Source organism: Mugil cephalus, chromosome 1, assembly GCF_022458985.1.
Source record: "Mugil cephalus isolate CIBA_MC_2020 chromosome 1, CIBA_Mcephalus_1.1, whole genome shotgun sequence".
Lineage (NCBI taxonomy): Eukaryota > Metazoa > Chordata > Actinopteri > Mugiliformes > Mugilidae > Mugil > Mugil cephalus.
The window spans coordinates 46,159,639-46,177,419 of NC_061770.1; the positions used below are offsets into that span (position 1 = coordinate 46,159,639).

General features: G+C 46.4%; 1 protein-coding gene across 2 annotated transcripts in view; it reads right to left on the minus strand.

The window, feature by feature from the left end:
- rbpjb (recombination signal binding protein for immunoglobulin kappa J region b) overlaps nt 1-17,781 on the minus strand; it is a 42,837-nt gene that overhangs the window by 9,521 nt on the left and 15,535 nt on the right. For both annotated transcript variants that reach the window (XM_047609234.1, XM_047609240.1), the window contains exons 2-3: nt 9,032-9,070; nt 2,510-2,605 (exon numbers count right to left, since the gene is read on the minus strand). In XM_047609234.1, the coding sequence (XP_047465190.1) occupies nt 2,510-2,605; nt 9,032-9,070 (135 nt within the window). The remainder of the gene's footprint in view (nt 1-2,509; nt 2,606-9,031; nt 9,071-17,781) is intronic.

Here is a 17,781-nt window from a genome sequence, read left to right on the forward strand (position 1 = left end):
TTTTTCCCAAATAAAAATCATATTTATGAAAAGTATATGATCAAGCAAACGACAAGACAGCACTCCTCGCAATGAGAAACTACTTATCACTCTCAGAAAATAAAGTGCATCTCTTCATTTCCACCAGAAGGGGGCAGACGTGTACTAAACTTCGACTGTGGTCTAAAACCTGCATCAGCATGCTGCTACAAACAACTGTCTAATTTAACTCAACACATGTTGCCACAGTCAGACCAGAACACAAATGATCAGTTGAGACGTATAAATATAGATTTATAGAATATTTTATTTTCCCAATTCATTTCAGAAGTCACACTCCTCCTCCCCCTCTTCCTCTGTCTTGAAATACCACCTCTAAGTGTCAGGAACAGAGCTCGATTAAGATAAGTGACGGCTTCACCTTCAAACGTGAAATCGACTCATTGCTGAACGGTTTGAGTAAAAACGGCGTGCGTCAGTGTGGAACTGGAAAGCGACCTGTTTCGCAACACCAGCGTCTGCCTCTGTGGGTGTTTGTCTACTTTCACCTCCTATAAAAAGCGCAGACGGCAAGAGAGCAGCTAGAAAAGAGGGAGACGGCGCATTAGCATTCTCCCCGCGCGCCCACTTTCTGGGCTTTCTCGGGCTCCCCTGCGACAACGCGCGGAGAAGTGATCGGAGGTGTCGAGGGCTGACGAGCGCAAACCGCGAGGCCTCTCTTTAGGTCACAGAGGCTGTGATTTTAACATACTCAAGCCCTGAATGTGCGCCGTCACGAAAGCAACACGCAAACCAGCGACGCTGACAGCTGCTCCTCAGTGTGCGCTCGAACGGTTCCTCTTTCTGTCAGTGGTGTCACTTTAACTGGACTGCGGAGGTAAAACCTATCTGAAGAATGCATCTCCTCTCTCTCTCTCTCTCTCTCTCTCTCTCTCTCCCGTTGTGCTCCAACTCTCAGAGGTGCCTTTCGAGTTGGCGTGCAACAGCTGATTTACCAAGAGATAGGCCTGATGAGATCGCAAGCAGCGCTGCAGCTTGGCCCGGCGCAGGATGGGGAGCCGAAGAGAGTTGCAAAACTAGCGAGAGATAGAGGGAGGGGGGAGGGAGAGGGCTATATAAAAAAAAAAAGTTTGAATGTGAGAGGTAGAAAGGTTGAGAGGCGAGTTACAGGAAGGGTTTGAGGAAGAAATGATGGGTTCAAGAGAGCAGAGCAGATAAAAAAAAAAAGAAGGTGTTGCGACAGGCAGTTTGAGCTGCAGAAGCAGGCGTTGCACACAAACGACAAGAATATGGGGCAGCGGCAGGTTTACGTGAGCCTGCGCTGCGCGCTCTCCCCTTTGAAGCCCGTACACCCCTGGTGGGCTCCCTGGAGGATTTTATCTCCCTTATTCTCGCAGCGCCACATAACTCCGCTCTTCCTGCTCCTTTCCTTCCGGCTCTCCGTGGCCTTCACCTGAACGTGGCCTCGAGGAAAAGGTCGCCGCTCATTTCCTCCTCTGACCTCTGCTGATACGGAGGTCGGAGGGGTCCAGATACCCACACGGCGCACAGACGAGCTGGAATGTGCGGTTTCCATCCCCTCCTTGGCCGCGCCCCCTCGAGTCACGTACCTGCCTGTAAATTCTTGCTTTAAAGACGTCCACTTCTCAAAGGCAGACGAGGATCAGAGGACAAGGCCGAGTTGTGTTTATGCTTGATGCTAATAATCCCCCTCCAGATCACAGTGTGTTTGCCGCCACTGTGCTACCCAACAGTTGATGCAGACGGGTCAATATTTGTGCATCTTATTTGAATTGGAGCTGTTTGACATTCAGGACTTTGATGGATGCTTTTCTCATATCTGTATAGACATTGTGAGGACAGTCAGTCTGTTCCTGGCTGAGAACCACACGTAAAAACCTTTGAGCACATAAAGCACGCTCACGGGTGAGTTTAGTCTGGACAGACCAAGGCTAGCCACTGTCCTATGTTTGCAGCCTTTATGCTAAGCTAATCTAAGCTAACGGTAGCTGGCTACCGCTATAAGATTCACTAAGGGAGTATCAAGGAAGCTTCAAATAATTACTAGGCCTCCATTTTAATACAAAAGTAATGAAGACACTGAGATAATGAAGTCGCCCTTTTCCTTTCGTTTCGCCAAAATGTGGTGACGGCTTCTTAAATCTGTGCTGTGAAACGTACACCCTGCTGACCAGTGAGTTTAGGGGGTTTGTTCAGACACAGACGTAAAGACGCCATCTTTTATGCTGAGCTAATCTCAAGCAGTCGCTTAGGATTTCCTCAATGGATTTTCCAAACAGTCATGCTGTTCCTTTCTAACAATAATTGATGTTGCAGGTGCAATGTTTTAATCCAAGTGTGGAGACAGAGATAAAACCATATCTATAATATTGTGGCCAATTCGAAAATGGTAATAAAGATGCAACATAGGGGGACAACTTTTCACCTTTGCATTTTTTTTGTTTTTGCCCATGACATGCTAACAGGTGACAGGTAACGGGCCAACGAGGACGCCGTCGTTTCAACTCACCTTTTCTCATTGCCGTAGGATTTCTGTGCAACTTTAGCGTGCAGGATCATGACGGTTTGGTCGCCTCGCTCCTTCAAATAGTTCCTCATCGCTTCTCTGCAAAGGGAGAGAAAGCAGAAGAAGAGAGCCTCATTAACAGACTAGTTAGCAGCAGATGCAACCGGATGGAGGGGGGTATGGGGGGGGGCGGTGATTGGGAGATTGGTGAGCAGGCTTTAAAAGGCAATGCTTCAGTGTAGAGAAGAGAAAAAAAAAAAAACAGAAAAAAAAGGTGTCGCGTGTGGATTGAGATCATGCACGAACATGTACATTCGACTCGCTTTGACCCCTGGAAAGACTCGGCCTGCACAACCCGCTGGCCAAAAAAGCTCTGCTCTCCCCCAGCTGGGTGGATTTGAGGTGGGGGTGGACTGAACCGTTAATGACCGGCTCAGGGGGACAGCGAGGAACATGGGGGAGAAGAGGAGGCAAGGGGAAGGGGAGATGAAGACACAGGGAGAGGAGGGACTGGGGGAGGGAGGTAAAGAAAGAAGGAAAGAAAAGAAAGAAAGAAAGAAGGGGGGAAAAAGAAAACACGAGAGCTGAGAAAACAAAAACAACAGAGCTGAGCTCACCAGCAAAGATTCCTCATCTCGTGTCAAAATGTTGCAAGGTCCGTGCTCCAATTACCCCTGTCAGCCCTGCCAAAACCTCCCCCCCCCAACTCCTCCTCCCCGCCTCCTTTACATACACAAAATTATTTTAATATTTGGAGGAGCTCGTGCTGGGCTGAGATGAGGGGAAAGATCAGGCTTAGGCGCACAATTAAGACGCGTCGGACGCACGGACAGAAACGCGCCCCGGCCCCGATGTGCGCGCAGACGTCGGTGACACCTGACACCCCGCGGTGCTCCAAGGGCTTCCCACTCAGACGCACACAGCTTTCCACTCTGCCACGCAATCCTGGGCCGCACGCTCGGGTTAGACGGGGCCTTTGTTATGAAAAGCAAGGGGCCCCTCACAGCAGTGTGTGTGTGTGTGTCGGAGGAGGAGGAGGAGAAGCAGGACGAAGGCCAAGAGGTATTGTGGTTTATCCATTTCATAATGGACTGGAAATGTTTTATTTCATGAATATATCAGTCTCACGCCAAAGTTAAATTATCTTCGTCGAACACCAGCAGCTACAACCCCCCCCCCCCTCCAAAAAAAAAAAAAAAAAAGAAATAGATGAAGGTACAATCCTAGGATTCCAAACATTTGAGGCCATTTGACTGATCCGGTGCTGCCTGATATTATTTAAGCGCCACATGGAGAAAATTAAATCGAGCCAGGAAAAAGGTGCCTCAGCCAGAGGCCGAGAGCAGGCGGAGGTTTGATTAAAACGCTTTGTGGACGTGCTTAAGATGACGCTAGAGGACGTAATCTCTCTCTCTCTCCGGGAAGGGAACGACACACTCATCGGCATCAAACACTGATTCACACACTCTAAGCCCAGGAGGACTCCTCTGTTCACAGCTGATTGATTATATAAAGAACTCAAGGTTCAGGCCTGTTCGCGTGAGGCCGGCAGGGTGCAGGTCACGATCGGGCGGCACCCTGCGCTGACGCATTGTACGTACAGTGCGTATCAGCTGCATCACATTTCCTAATTTGCATACAGTTGCAAAATTTAACCAAGAACTGCAGTTCCTCAAACGGCCACTTGAGGGCCTCCACAATAAAATGCCAAACTTTACATCGGAAACAAAACATGTTTACAGTCTGGTCTAACAAATGTTTTTATTTTTGGACTGTACACAGGTGAGAGGTGCATTTTAATACATAGCACCCATTTAAATTAGATGACGTCTTGAATTTTTGCGTAAAAAGGGTGTGGCTACTTTTAAGAGACAACCGGGTGCCGTCATAGGTTGATAGGTGTCTGCCTCGGCATCACCCACCCACCTCAGGTCCACTTACACCTCTCTGCCCCCACACTGAGACTCTAAACAACAGTCCACAATTATTACAGTACTACTGTCTATAACCCTCTATAAATACAAAATTCAAGAAATGATATAAAATAAAGTTAATGTCAGTGGTAAATCTGTCTTAACTTCTAAGATAAGTCAATCAGAAAGCACAAACAGAGCCTCTATCAGTCTATAAATGTTTGAGGTATGACACTACTATTAACACACAATGCAAGTGGACTAATGTAACCCTTTAAATTGTGGTTAAGCTCTGACATTGCGAGAGCTCAGCTATTCCAGTGACGTTGGAGCCGAGGCATAAAGTCACTCCGTTCCAGCCCTTCGGCGTTAAGGAAGTAAAACAGCAAATAGATCAGACGCGATTCGCTGACTCTGACAGTTACAGAAACAGTCTTATCAAACACTCAGATAAGTTGCCACACAGCTACTTCGAGACACCAGACTCAAGGACGAGCGGCGGGCAGGTTACGTGCAGACAGCCTTGGCTTGTGGTTAACACTGTTTCACTGATCACAGAGGCCTTCCAGACCACTGTGGCTGGCATGGAGCGAGCCCATTCAAGAAGGCAGAAACGCTTCCACGTAAGACTCGCTGTGAGATTTTCTACGCCGCCCCGTGCAAATGCCCTCATTATCAATGACACTCTGTATGCTGAGCAGATAACGCCACATGTGGCAGCAATCAGCCGAATCCGAATGAGCGAATGTAACTCAGCAGTGGGTCCGTCCACGCGAACTCGCGTCTCCGGAGCCAAGCATTGTTCAAACCCGCAGAATTTCATGTTCCGTTCTAGTGGGGGGAAACAATGTTTACAGAGATACCATATGTCAAGCTGGATTTTTAGGGGGGAAACGTGGACGAAATGTCGCCCACGACATGTAATATGCATTAATCTGATGCAACGGTGCAGCAAGAAGATTCCTAGGAAGTGAGGTTTGAATATTTAACTAAGCGCGCACGTTATTTAAAGAGGGCTAACGCGGGCATTAAGGTGGAATTAATGACAACGTGGAGTAGGTGCGTCCAAATAAACTGCGGTTGCAGCTCGAGAGCGTTATCGACAGACGCGCGACACCCAAATACGTCAAGACAGGACGAGGGAAACGGAGGCGGGAGGGGAGTCGAGACGGAGCAACGGTCAAAAAAAACGTTCCGCGCGATTTCAGGTAAAACGCGAGTCACGTCGAAGAGGACGTGTAAAGACTAAAGCTTATGAAAACTGGAGGGATCAGTGACGCCGAGGGACAACTGAGTAATCACTCATCTCTTACACATAATGAAACACACACACACACAGGATAGAGATTTAGTCTCTTCCTGAGTGCTAAAGACGGAAGGAGAAGTGAGAGAGACAGTGACCAGGGCACAGCTTAACTTCCTGTGCGAGGGTGGCGTGCAGACACACACAAATGTGAAAAAAAGGGGGATTCTTTAACCGAGCTCGATGCATGCATGAATTAAAAAAAAAAACAAACAAACAAAAAAAAAAACACAAATGCACCGAGGAAATGAAGCACACGTCAATGAGCTATTTCAGCAGTGACGGGAGTCGAGGGTAAAGGGAGGTTCAAGTCAATAGGCGAACCACCGTAGCAGCAACGCTAACAACCGCACAGGAAAGTGACAGAGGAACAGGTTTAACTTTTTTTTTTTTTTTTTTTTTTTTGTTTTTAAAGGTGATGAGGGGCTTCACAGAACAGAAGAAGACGGGGAGAGGCGAGTGAGAGAAAGAAAAAAGGAAGAGCACTTGTGCAGCGAGACAGAAACGTGCCAGACAGATTTACAAAAAACAGCCGTATATTCAACAGCAGGCACTGTGTGCGTGCGTGTGTGCGTGCGTGTGTGTGTGTGCATGAGGAGGGGCTGTGTTAAGCCAGGCTACAGATGCAGCGGAGCAGACGGGCATCTGTCCTGTACATCTGCCACAGCGTCTACAGCAGAGTGGGACTGTCACAAGACCCCCTGTGACCACACACACACACACACACAGAGAGAGGAGGGGTACACGAACGCACCGTGGAACAGCTCAATTAAGATGATCAGACTGCAATTAGCGTGCGCTCTTCTGCATCACAAAAGCTGGATCGCATTATTTGGAGTGTCAGTCTTGGATTAAAACGTCAACAATGAGTAATTTCTTCACGTTGCTCGACTCCCTTTTATGGTCCTGCCGCCTCGGCGTTTGACCCCCGCGAGCCTCTAAAACACCGACAGAAAGGCGCTTAAAGCGCAGTGATCGTGGGCCCGGCCTTCACATTTCATCGTCTAAAAACCCTAGAAACAGCGGCTTGGTAATCTCCTCGCTGCGCCTACAGAATCAACAGCGAGCGCGGCGGAGGAAACCACACATTTAGAATTCATGTGAAGCAAAAAACGAACGCATCACCCGGCTGATGTCGCGGCGGCGAAACGGGGAAAGTCAGGTGTGAATGAACCTCGAGCATCGCACAGAAAATGAAACCATTAACAGCGACCGCATGTTTGCTGTGTTAATAGTTCTTGAGAAAAGTAAATGGTGGTTTTGGTGACGTTTCGCCCCGTGCAGCGATGGTTTCCTCCTCTTTTGTTTGGGAGGATCGGGCCTGGGAGGGCCCTCACCCCCTCCCTCCCTCCCCCCGCGTATCCAGGCTGGATGTCTGTGTGCATCTTAGACGGAGGCGTGTGCACGTGCACGTACTGTATTTCCAGTCGAGCAGCCTTCCTGACAGTGCGGCCCTGCAGGACCCGGAGCTCTCGCTCTCTAAAAAAAACAACGGTTTCTGTTAAAAAAAATCACCCGGCTACAAGTGTGCGAGCAAACCTGCACACAAGTGGACACTGACGCAGACTCATTAACAAACACAAAGAACGGAGCATCGTGACACACAATGCTACACGTCGTGTTTGTGCCTCGGGCCGCTGGTTAAACAGTGTTTTGTGTCCGTCATATTTCTGGCCATAGCCAGCGGACTGGCAGCGCATGAATGAAGAGGGGGGACACATCAAAAGGTGCCGTGGCCCCTTTTTTTTTTCCAAAAACCGTGCGCGGCTGTTCCAGGGCAATACGCAAACCCCTCATTTTCCCCGCTGAGAGCCACGCGCGCACGACGCGCACAGGCCGACCGATGCCCGCTCTCGGCAACAAACGCCAATGAGCAAACAAGTGCGCACGGAGACGCACGCAAAGCTCCACGAGCGAGCCGCAACATCCATCAGCGAACGTTGCTTCGAATGACTTGGAACGGACTCACGAGGAGCGGAATGATCACAAACTGGCGGCGCGGCTATTTAAAGCTCGGGGCCGACGCACCGCCGCGGTCGGTGCACAGAGGGCACGGCCACACTGCGAGTCCTTGGATAAGGTGAGGTATTGATTTTCTGGCGTGTTTCCTCACAAACGACTGCAGGAAACGCAGGTTGTTTCGACACGAGCAAGGCGTTCCCAATTAATTACCCCAGACTGCAGCGGGGCCGCCACAGCCTCAAAACAAATAGTTTTGCACGTCTCAAATAACTTAAACAATGCGGCGGCGGTGGCGGCGGCGGTGGTGGCGTTGTGTTTTGCCCTGATGCTCCTGGAAAGCATCTCATCTCTCTAGTAGTTAGTCTCACTCCGATCCCTAAAGCTCATGATGCCTTATTGTTGTTAGTAGAAGAAGTCGTCTGCTTTTAAAACATTGCGTTGTTGGCTTTGCAGCTTTTTAGCTGTGTCTGAGTCGGATGTGCTCATGATGAATCCTGCCATCACCTCCTGTGAGGGAGTGTGTTTTTACATGACAGACCTGAGCAATAGTCGCACTAATGCCTGTGGGAAACGACACAAGTCTATTTTAAAAAAAAAAGTCACGATTGACTTGAGAGCTAACTAATACACAATCAAAGGCCGATCAGCTCAGATTTCTGAATCACAGATTTTTGAAATCACAGCCACAAACAAGCTTGTTTGAGCCCAAACTGTGGCTGATATACACCGATCAGCCACAACATTAAAACCACCGACAGGTGAGGTGAGCAACATCGACCGTCTTGTGTCAATTCAGAGTTCTGCTCGGAAACTTTTGCACCTGGTATTCACACATGTGGATGTTACTTAGACATGTAGCACCCACCTAAACCAGACTAGGCCCCCACCCTATAGCAACGACACTTGATTCAGGCTCAAAAAACATGAACAACAGCACAAGGTGTTGACCAGGCCTCCAAATTCACTAGAACCCAAACTGATCAAGTATCTGTGGGATGATCCACAGAGGCCCCTCCCCTCAACCCATAGGACCCAAAGACCCCCACTAACATCATTCTGATACTAGAATGTCAGACAAGACACTCTCAGAAGGACCATGTCTAATCTCTGAGTTATAAATGTGTTGGGAGACCTATAGAATATTAAAAATGTGGTCATAATGTTCTGACTCGTGTGATAATTTAAGATTCTTTTTTTTTTTTATTAAAGATTGTAAAAGAAGCTCTGACGATCAACACTCCAGGGAGGGGCGCGTCTTCTCAAACGGTCGCTCAGTGGGCGCAAACAAACAAACACACGCTATGACAACAAAGCCCGGTCTCAGGGGGAACACGTGTGCACACTCACCTCGTTAGGCGCTGTGGCTGAGGGCGCTCCCCGAACTTCCTGCAGAGAGACAGAGTGAGAAGAAAACATGAGCGAGCCGGTTATCAACCACAAACACACGCAGAGTAAACACTGCATTGCAAAACGGCACACACACACACGCACGGACGCACAGGAGCGCGCGGCGAGGCCTTGACGGCGCGCCGCTGCGGCGCAGACTCGGCCCGAGCGCCCCGTGTGTTTTTCTAATGCTTTCGTGGCAGCAGGCAGGTTAAAGCAGGTGAATCCGACTAATGCCTCGCGTGTCCAAACACGCCGCGCGTCGTCTGGGGAGAACCGTCTCCCGGTTTCAGACGAACTGATTACCGTTTCCAGCGTCGCCGTCCAGTTTTAGCAACTTAAACGACGATTCCTGCACGGTCTGAGGCTTGACATCGCACCCGCTTCTGAGCGCGCTCAGGCTTTTAAAGCTAATAGCTTTTAAACATCCACGACGTCGCAGATGCGGTCGCGCCACAGCCCTTGTTGTTCGTCTGACTGAAAGCAAAGCCACAAAAACCCCAGCGAAAAAGGCATTTAACTTGATAAACGATCATTTCTTCATCCTTTCAGTTCGATAGCACGTAAAGAGCCTCGGGCAAATTTCATTTGCTCTGATTTAACATCTAATTTAGCGTTTTGTAAACTAGAGGGCACTGAAATATAACAGGGGGAATCGTTCTATTATTCCAAAAGCTGTCATCGTTACGTACAAACGAGCCCCGGGTGGTGCGGCTCTCACTTGAGAAGACTGATTAATCTCTTGTGCGAATTCGCAAATAAAATATGCAGAGTAAAAATAACTGAAAATCGTGATTAAAAAGATTTTTTAGTAAACAGAGAGTGTGACGGACTGACAGCATGCCATTATATATTTAGAACGCGGAGACGCTTTTCTTTTATTCTCCCTTACCCCGAAATGTTCAGAACTAACGATTCAGCCGTTTTCTAAATTAATGCGTCCGTGGTGTGCAGCTATTCCCGTATGACACACAGGAAACACAGCTCAGCTTTCCCCCGAGCGCTTAAATCAAACCTTTTGACAGCAGTCAAAAAGCCGATTGTGCAACGGCGCGAGTTGCAGGGCCGCTCCAAGACCCCCCTCGACGCTCTAAACTTTACACCCACAAAAAAAAAAAAAAGGAAAGCGGGGTGTGATCTGATCCGGTCGAGCAAAACGCAAACCGGGAGGACGACACACGGCCGGCCCGTGTGGCGTTTTTCGAGCGCTTCCACGCCGTTTCCCCTCAGTTTGCCGCGGTATTTTTAGCTCCGGGGTCACGACGGCACCTCGGGGGTTGAATCAATACGTTCCGTGATCACGACAGCAGCCCCTAAAAGGTGGAAAGCCGGCTTCAAGCAAAACTGAGCCCGCCGAAAGGTTGATGAATCAGTAACCTGCGGTTGAGTCATATCTGAAAACTCTTAAGTCATCCATCGCATGTAGCAGGGAAACCACTACCGACACCACATGTGCAGAAAAAAAGGGCCGTGAGCTTGCGACATATCACGACTCTGGGTGGCTTTTATGGTCCGCTTCTTGTTTTGTTGTTGGTGAAAACGTGTTTCAGCATGTCGAGCTTTTCCTTCTTTCTTTTTTTTTCTTTTTAAAGACACCACTAAGTCCGCAAACATGTAGAAATACGCATCAAAACACGATTTGCTGCATTTTTGCAACGGGGACACAAAAGCAGAGTAGCAGTATTGACACCGTCGCTAATCAGCTGAAAACCCTGGAACAACATTTTAAGCAGTTCGATTTCATATAAGCAAAATAAGCTGAATGCGAGCAATAAACACTTAGTGCTCACTGGTCTACAACTGTAGATAAGAGGCTCTTTCATCTTTGGCTTTTTATGGCATGTGTTTGTGATGGGCCACACGCACACCCGCACTATGAACCCGACAATTAGAGCGTCATTAGTCTCAGGATCAAATCACAGCGTGCAGGTCCTACTCAGCCTGAAAGTGGAAACTCCGCCTACAGATCTTTAGCGGTGCATCACTCGCACACTTTAGCCTACAGCAAGCGACCGGTAGAACCATGAGGTCTCGGCCAAGTCTCAGTCTATGACTATGTCCACGGTGTCTGTCCCACAGCGCTGCCTCTAGTTTGACCCGCGTCGCCGGCTTTTTTTCCCGAATCCCCAAAGGGACGAGTCCAGCGGACACACAGGAGGCATTTCTACATTCGAAACGCACAAATGTTTCCACGGCAACCAGTGCTGTCAACCTCCCGGCCTAAACAGCAGCCCTTCCGGTCGTGAACATGCAGAACACACGTGCCTGCAGGCTGTTCGGTGTTTTCTATGTGGTGGGTTCGAGTGCAACTTTGTGGTCCAGACATGACCGACGTGACGCAAAAGTCTCAGTCTGCTTCTGTGGCCGACGGTTGCTTGATGCTGTCCACTGAGGTTTACAATGCATTTCTAAACGCTTTATGGCGCGTCAATACATTCTTGCAATAAAGGATCCGATGGACGCTTTGTAAATACAGCTGTGGTTAAAAAAAAAAGAAAAAAGACAATGCTTCATTTGTATCAGTTTCACTCATGTACGTTTAACAGTGTTGGTGGTCAGGAAATTACACGATTGTGTTCATTTGTGTTATCAACCACACAGGAGAACTTTTCAGCTTCCAAAAAGCTACATTCACACACACACTTTACAGTCAGCATCACATCTTTATCAAGGCCGGTTAGCATCGCTGTCCATTATGCTACACAGTGTAGCACAGTGTAGCACGGTGGTTTGGAAGTTTATTTTGTTTGGTGCACAGTGATTAAGAGCTTGAACACAATGTCCCTTTTCTATTTATTGAACGGAGACTCAAGATGATTTTCTTGTTTTTAAACTTGGACGCCAAGAATCAGAATCTACCACATTATGACTGCAACCAATTTCCCCCAGACTAAGGACATGTCTCTAGTCTCACTATGGCTGACCAACAGTGAATAATATGAAAGGGTCACAGGAATGTGTACGAGGACTAAAAGCATCGAAACCACATTTGTAAATGCCAGAAAATGCAAATGTGTTGGCATTTAAAAAAATGTTAGTTTCGAAATAATTTCCTGACAGACGACTGAAGACGTGTTTTCTCTGGTTTTCCTTGGTGCCGTTTCAAGAATTTCCCTGTAAAAGTCAATCCACTGCAAAACTACGTCTAGTTGGAGAAAGGCTGTAGTACAAGGGTGTCAAACTCATTTTAGTAAAGGGGCCACACTCATACACTCCGATCTCTCAGGGGCCAGACCAGTAACACAATAGCTTATTAACATGTAAATAATGACAACTCCTCATGTTCCCCTTAACTTTAATGTAAAGAAATACAAAGTGCAAGGTGCAAGTGCAATTTCTTATTTTACTGAATATTTTCAGCTGTTATCTTCAGTGTAATTTTTGCAAATTCATCCCACGGACCAGATTGGAACCTCTGGCGGGCAAGTTTTGGCCCCCGGGCCTTATGTTTGACACCCCTGCTGTAGTACATATCCAAGGCTTAGGTGGCGCTGATTCTGCTACAGAACTCAGCCAAAAAAAATAAGAAGTTTCCGAGCATGTGCATCAACCCTGTGCATAGACACAGTAACAGTATATATCACTTTATCCACCCAACAAGGGTCAATATCTGATGCAGCACCGTCTCCACCATTGCTGCTGGGCTACAGGGTGGAGGGACGGGGCTTATTCGGGGGCGCCCACACGAATGACGGAAAGTGAAAAAAGCCTTTTCACCCTGTGACCTGAATTCAAAAAGGGCGCGGTTCCAGTCACCGAAAAATCCGTCATGACGGTCGGCCTCAACGTGCAAGATTTATGCGGTTTCACCCGAAAACCTGATTCATGTGAGCGAGCCCTACTAGGCCAACTCTGCCAATTGTTGGAGCGGCGCATCAGATTTCCAACTCTACCCAATACACTCGACAAGAAAAGGTGCATATGTCAAATAATGCGCTACCGTTATGGCGGATAATCAGGTGAGGATTATAAATGCCCAAACATCCATCTCTTGAGGCACTACGGTAACACGGGGCTTGTATATGTAGGCAGCACGTGGAGGTGGCTTTATAGGAGCGCTCGCGTGTCAACGATTAATTTCCTATTTGTCGTGTAGGATGTGGTGGCTTTGCGCGGCGCTGATAAGTGTGTCAATACATCTTTAATGCCATCATCAAACACAGACAGTGTGTCACTGGTTAAGAGTTTTGGCACGCAGGCACGGTGGGGAAATTTTCTTTAAGAAAGAAAAAAAAAAAGAAAGAAGCATGACACCACAAAAAGAGGGATGAAAATAGCAAAGAGAAAGGAAAGAGAGAGGGAGGGAATAACCGAGATCCTGATTGGTGCCAGAGACAGAAGGAGGGGAATGGAGGTGGAATAATTAGAAAGGAGGGCAATCAATAAGGTTCCCACAGTGAAACTCTGATGCCTCAACCGGCTAATGGATTCCAGACGGCTTCTCTCTCTTCTCTCCCCCCTCCTCCCGCCTCTAAACCTCACCCCGACCGCTGCGAGCGAGGAGTGATGGAGGAAGGAATACTGCAGGGAAAGTGCTGGGCGAGATTAAAGGCGAGGCCGGGAGAAGTGGATGGTGCATTGTGGAAAGAGGAAGAGCGGGATCGACCGAGAGATAAAATTAAGGGATTTAGAAGCGGATATATGTGTATGTAGAGAGAGAGACAGAGAAAAGGAAGGTGAAATAAGGAGATACTCTGCAAGAAGCCGTGCGTGCATTTCACACAAGCAATGTGGATCAATCGCAGCTGCATTCACTCGCTATTTCTTCATGCATTACTTAAATAAAAGCTCAACCCCATAAGGGAACATAGCAGATAAGACCTCATGCATGTTTGCAGTTATGCATGCATCACGATTCAAGTCACAAATGAGGTTACATGTAAATATTGTGGACGGCGAGAGAGGTTTTTACTGTGAAGTGGAGCAGAGATTAAGGAGATCATCTATTAAAAGAGCCGAGTTTGCATATTCTGTGAAAAACCACCGTTCACATTTCCATTCACCTCTACTAATGCACCCGCTACAGAAACAAACACCAACAAGAAAAGACCAAGTGGCAGGAAACCACGAAAGGTGAATTTGCAAAGGCAAACGGAGAGGCATGCTGACTGTTGCATCTGCAGTTTTTTTTAGGCAGGCTTGCCTCCAGCGAGGTGCCACAGTTCACCCCCGGCTCAAGGTCACGATTGTGCGACTTCGCTGAAATACACAAAGTCTGACTTTATTCCGCCCAAGACGCGAAGAAAACTTTCTCTTAACAAGACGTTACCAATACAAAACTGTGTCTTTTTTTTTACTTCGTATGAACATGAAAGCCTGGTCTGGTGTGATTTGCTCACTCTCTGCTTCCTTCTTTCTCCTCCTCACTAATTCTTCTGGATACAATGTGGGGGATGTGAGTGATGACAAGCAGAACTACTCAGGTAGAACCTCTTATGGCTCCTCTAAACGGCCGTGTTCTCTCTCGGGGTCTGTGAGCTAACTCAATTTAACGGCTTCACGCTTTAATGTCCAAAATAAACTAGCAAAGAAAATCATCAGATCGTCAAACGACATTGTAATGTGCAATAACATTTGTAATACTGCTAAAATGACACCACTGGGAACGCACGGTAACGTCACCGCCGAATCAACGCCATTAAATCCGACGGTAGTTACAGGCTGGTGGACGTTTGCTGTGATTGGCCAAATGGTGTCACTGCATTGCCCGTTTTTCCAGGGCTCCGTTTGATCAAACACGACGCTGCTGTTCCAGGCCGGATCTCGCTTGCTCAACCGAATTCTCATCGGCCTCACTGGTGCTCTGGAAAAAGCTGTGCAAATAAATATTTTGGTCATAACCGCAACGTCCTCCAAAAGAAACGTTTGCCATTAATGGCACCGAAGGATAAAGCGTGTAGCGCGAATCTCCGTGGAGTCCATCTGCTTTCACAACTTGTAAACTGTTAAACTGATCTCTCCTGCTTTTCCCTTCCTTCCCACGTCTGTTTATGAACTCTGTAACAAGCCTCTCTGCGTTGGCAATATCCTATTAAACAGGAACCCGATAGCCCCATTAAACCGCTAAGCCAACTTGATGGTAGCTTAGCCTGGCGTGGTTACCAATAGGTAAGTGTGCCAAGGGCAGTGAACTGGCATGAGACAGGTACAAAGAGTCTCTCCGTTTACAGGTGAGAGGTGGATTACAAGTTCAATAGTGTTTGTGTCCATCAAACCCAAAGAGTAAGAACTATACTATAAGGACTAAGAAAATCTACTGACACATCTATGAACAGTCAACAATAGGTAGCAGAAAATAAGAAAAAATAATCATATAAATAAGTAATATATAAATAATTTGAGATAATGTCTCAATGATTTCAGTTTCTCAAATGTCGGACTTGATGATTATGTTAAAATACAAATAGTAACTTTAGTAATATACCAAAGTCCTTGGGTTTGGACGGTTTAAGGAACAAGAGCAATTCAAAAACACCTCATTAGATCGTGGACAGATTCTACACAATTAACAGTTATACTAAAAGGGAAAAAATGTATAAAAAACCAAAACGCCATTTATAACTTGTTAGCCGGTGAATATATGTGTAGCACATGTAGCATAGCTAATAGCAAACATCTGCAGAAAGAACGGTTTCATAAGATCCGTGTTCTTGGGTGAAAGTTACACCTGGATTTCTCCAAAGCTGCTAAGAAATTGTGTCATTTTTATCCACACCACATGTCGGTTAATGTGTGAATACGACTTATTACTTTTCCTTAATGTAGAGAACAATTACACAAAGCAGCTCATGTGCAAACTGTGTTGGTATTAAAAACTACTACAGAGTTTTTCCTCAAAATAAAGCCACACTTAATGTAACGGGACATTTAAAGAGCACCTGTCTGCAGTCAGCATTTCTTCTCCATTTCGTTTTACGGGCCGTGACTAGCAGAAGCGCTCTGCTCTGCTTTGTCTGCTGGCTCGACTGTCTTGTAACTGACAGAGCGAGGCTCCTAAAAGAAAAACACAGAGCGCTTAGCGCCTGGCTCAACCTTTCAGACGCAGAAAATCAGAGAAGTAGAAAGTAACACTTCTGTCTTGTCACCTGCTTGTTTGTCTGAAGGCATAGTTTAGAGCCCAATATTTCCATTCTGATGCAACGTTGTAAACCGAGAGAGCCAGCTTCTCCTTTACGGCGGCGGGTGATGCTCACCAAACAAATTGTTAGCATTGTTTGCTGGCGCTGAACTGGTTCTGCCTGGCAACTGTTGGAAAATTGATAAAAGCTTGTCTATGCTGCCAACAAATGTATATTCTACGGGAAGAAAACAAAAGTTACGTCACGTGTGTGGGCGTTAAAATGTTAAAGGACCAGTGTGTGGTGAGAATAAAAATGTAGCGTTTATCGCAAATGCAAAACACCACTTTTTTGTAGTACAAGTTCATCCCACCATGTTTCTATGGCAGCCCAGTCACGTATGCACATATGCTCATTACATACCAGGAAAAAGGGGACATGGATGTAGAATTGATTTGGTTGCAATCGGAAACCTCACCACTAGATGTCACTAAATCATACACACAGGGCCTTTAAGGTAAAAATATTTTTTCATCCAAAAAATTGAATTCGCTGATATAGACGCTGCCTTTCAAATTTCACACCAATCCAAAATTAAACTAAAAAGACAGTATTGTACAAATAACAGTTAATATCTTGTTTACGCCTAAAAAAAAAAAAGAAAGAAAGAAATATTACCCCAAAAAGCATATTCTTCACACAGATGGCCACAAACATTCATAAAGTGACACCAGACAGACGCTTCGATACCTCAGACGCCGAACACAAAAGCACCCCAAGGGTGACAGACCAATTTTTTGTGGTAGCTTATTAAACCCCAACACCTCTAACCAACAACAGATACGACTAAGACGCAAAGTGAAACTCCTCACTAACCTTCCCCTCAGGCCTGTTTCAGAGCACACACGCAACCGCAAGTCATAGCGAGCATCCCTTAAAACAAGGTTTTAGAAGAAAAAGTCAAATGTGGACCAAAGACACAGATCCAGTCATCTAGAAATCAGACAGTTCGTGCAGTAAAGCATGGTAAGTCATCTCGTCTACAGTTCATCAGGAATAATCGTCTTGTTTCTTTGATAAAAGCAGGACATCTTTTATGGTTTTTTTTCTTACAGTCAGTTACATGTTAATAGTGGCTGACAACGTAATGCACTTACAGTGCAAATAAAGACATCACCTTACAGCAAAAACCTACAAATGTAGCCCCACCATAAAAAACTATCCATTCACTTATCCTCGATTAACTTCTAACTAAAATTGGAGCTAACACAAACACGTTTGAGCTCAGAACTACGGCCGTGTATTTTCTGCTTATAACTTGCAGGATTTTAACAGTTTTGACATATACAACATAAAACTGATTTCTGACTGCTGGTCAAAACTAAACTTTAAATCCAGTCTGTTTAAATTTGCAGACACATTATAAAGAAAACATTTAATCAAGAACGTCATCGGCGGACGAGAGAATTATGAGGATAAATGTTTGTCTGGACCCTGCGCTAGACTTTCAAACCCGTTACAACCGTGGACACTGTACATCAAATCTGTGTTTGAAAAAGAAAATTGTATCCATGGCAGATATCCAAATTTAATTTCTTTTTTTATTTGTCCAGCCATTTCTTAGTAAATGTTATTAAACTATAGCTTTCAGAC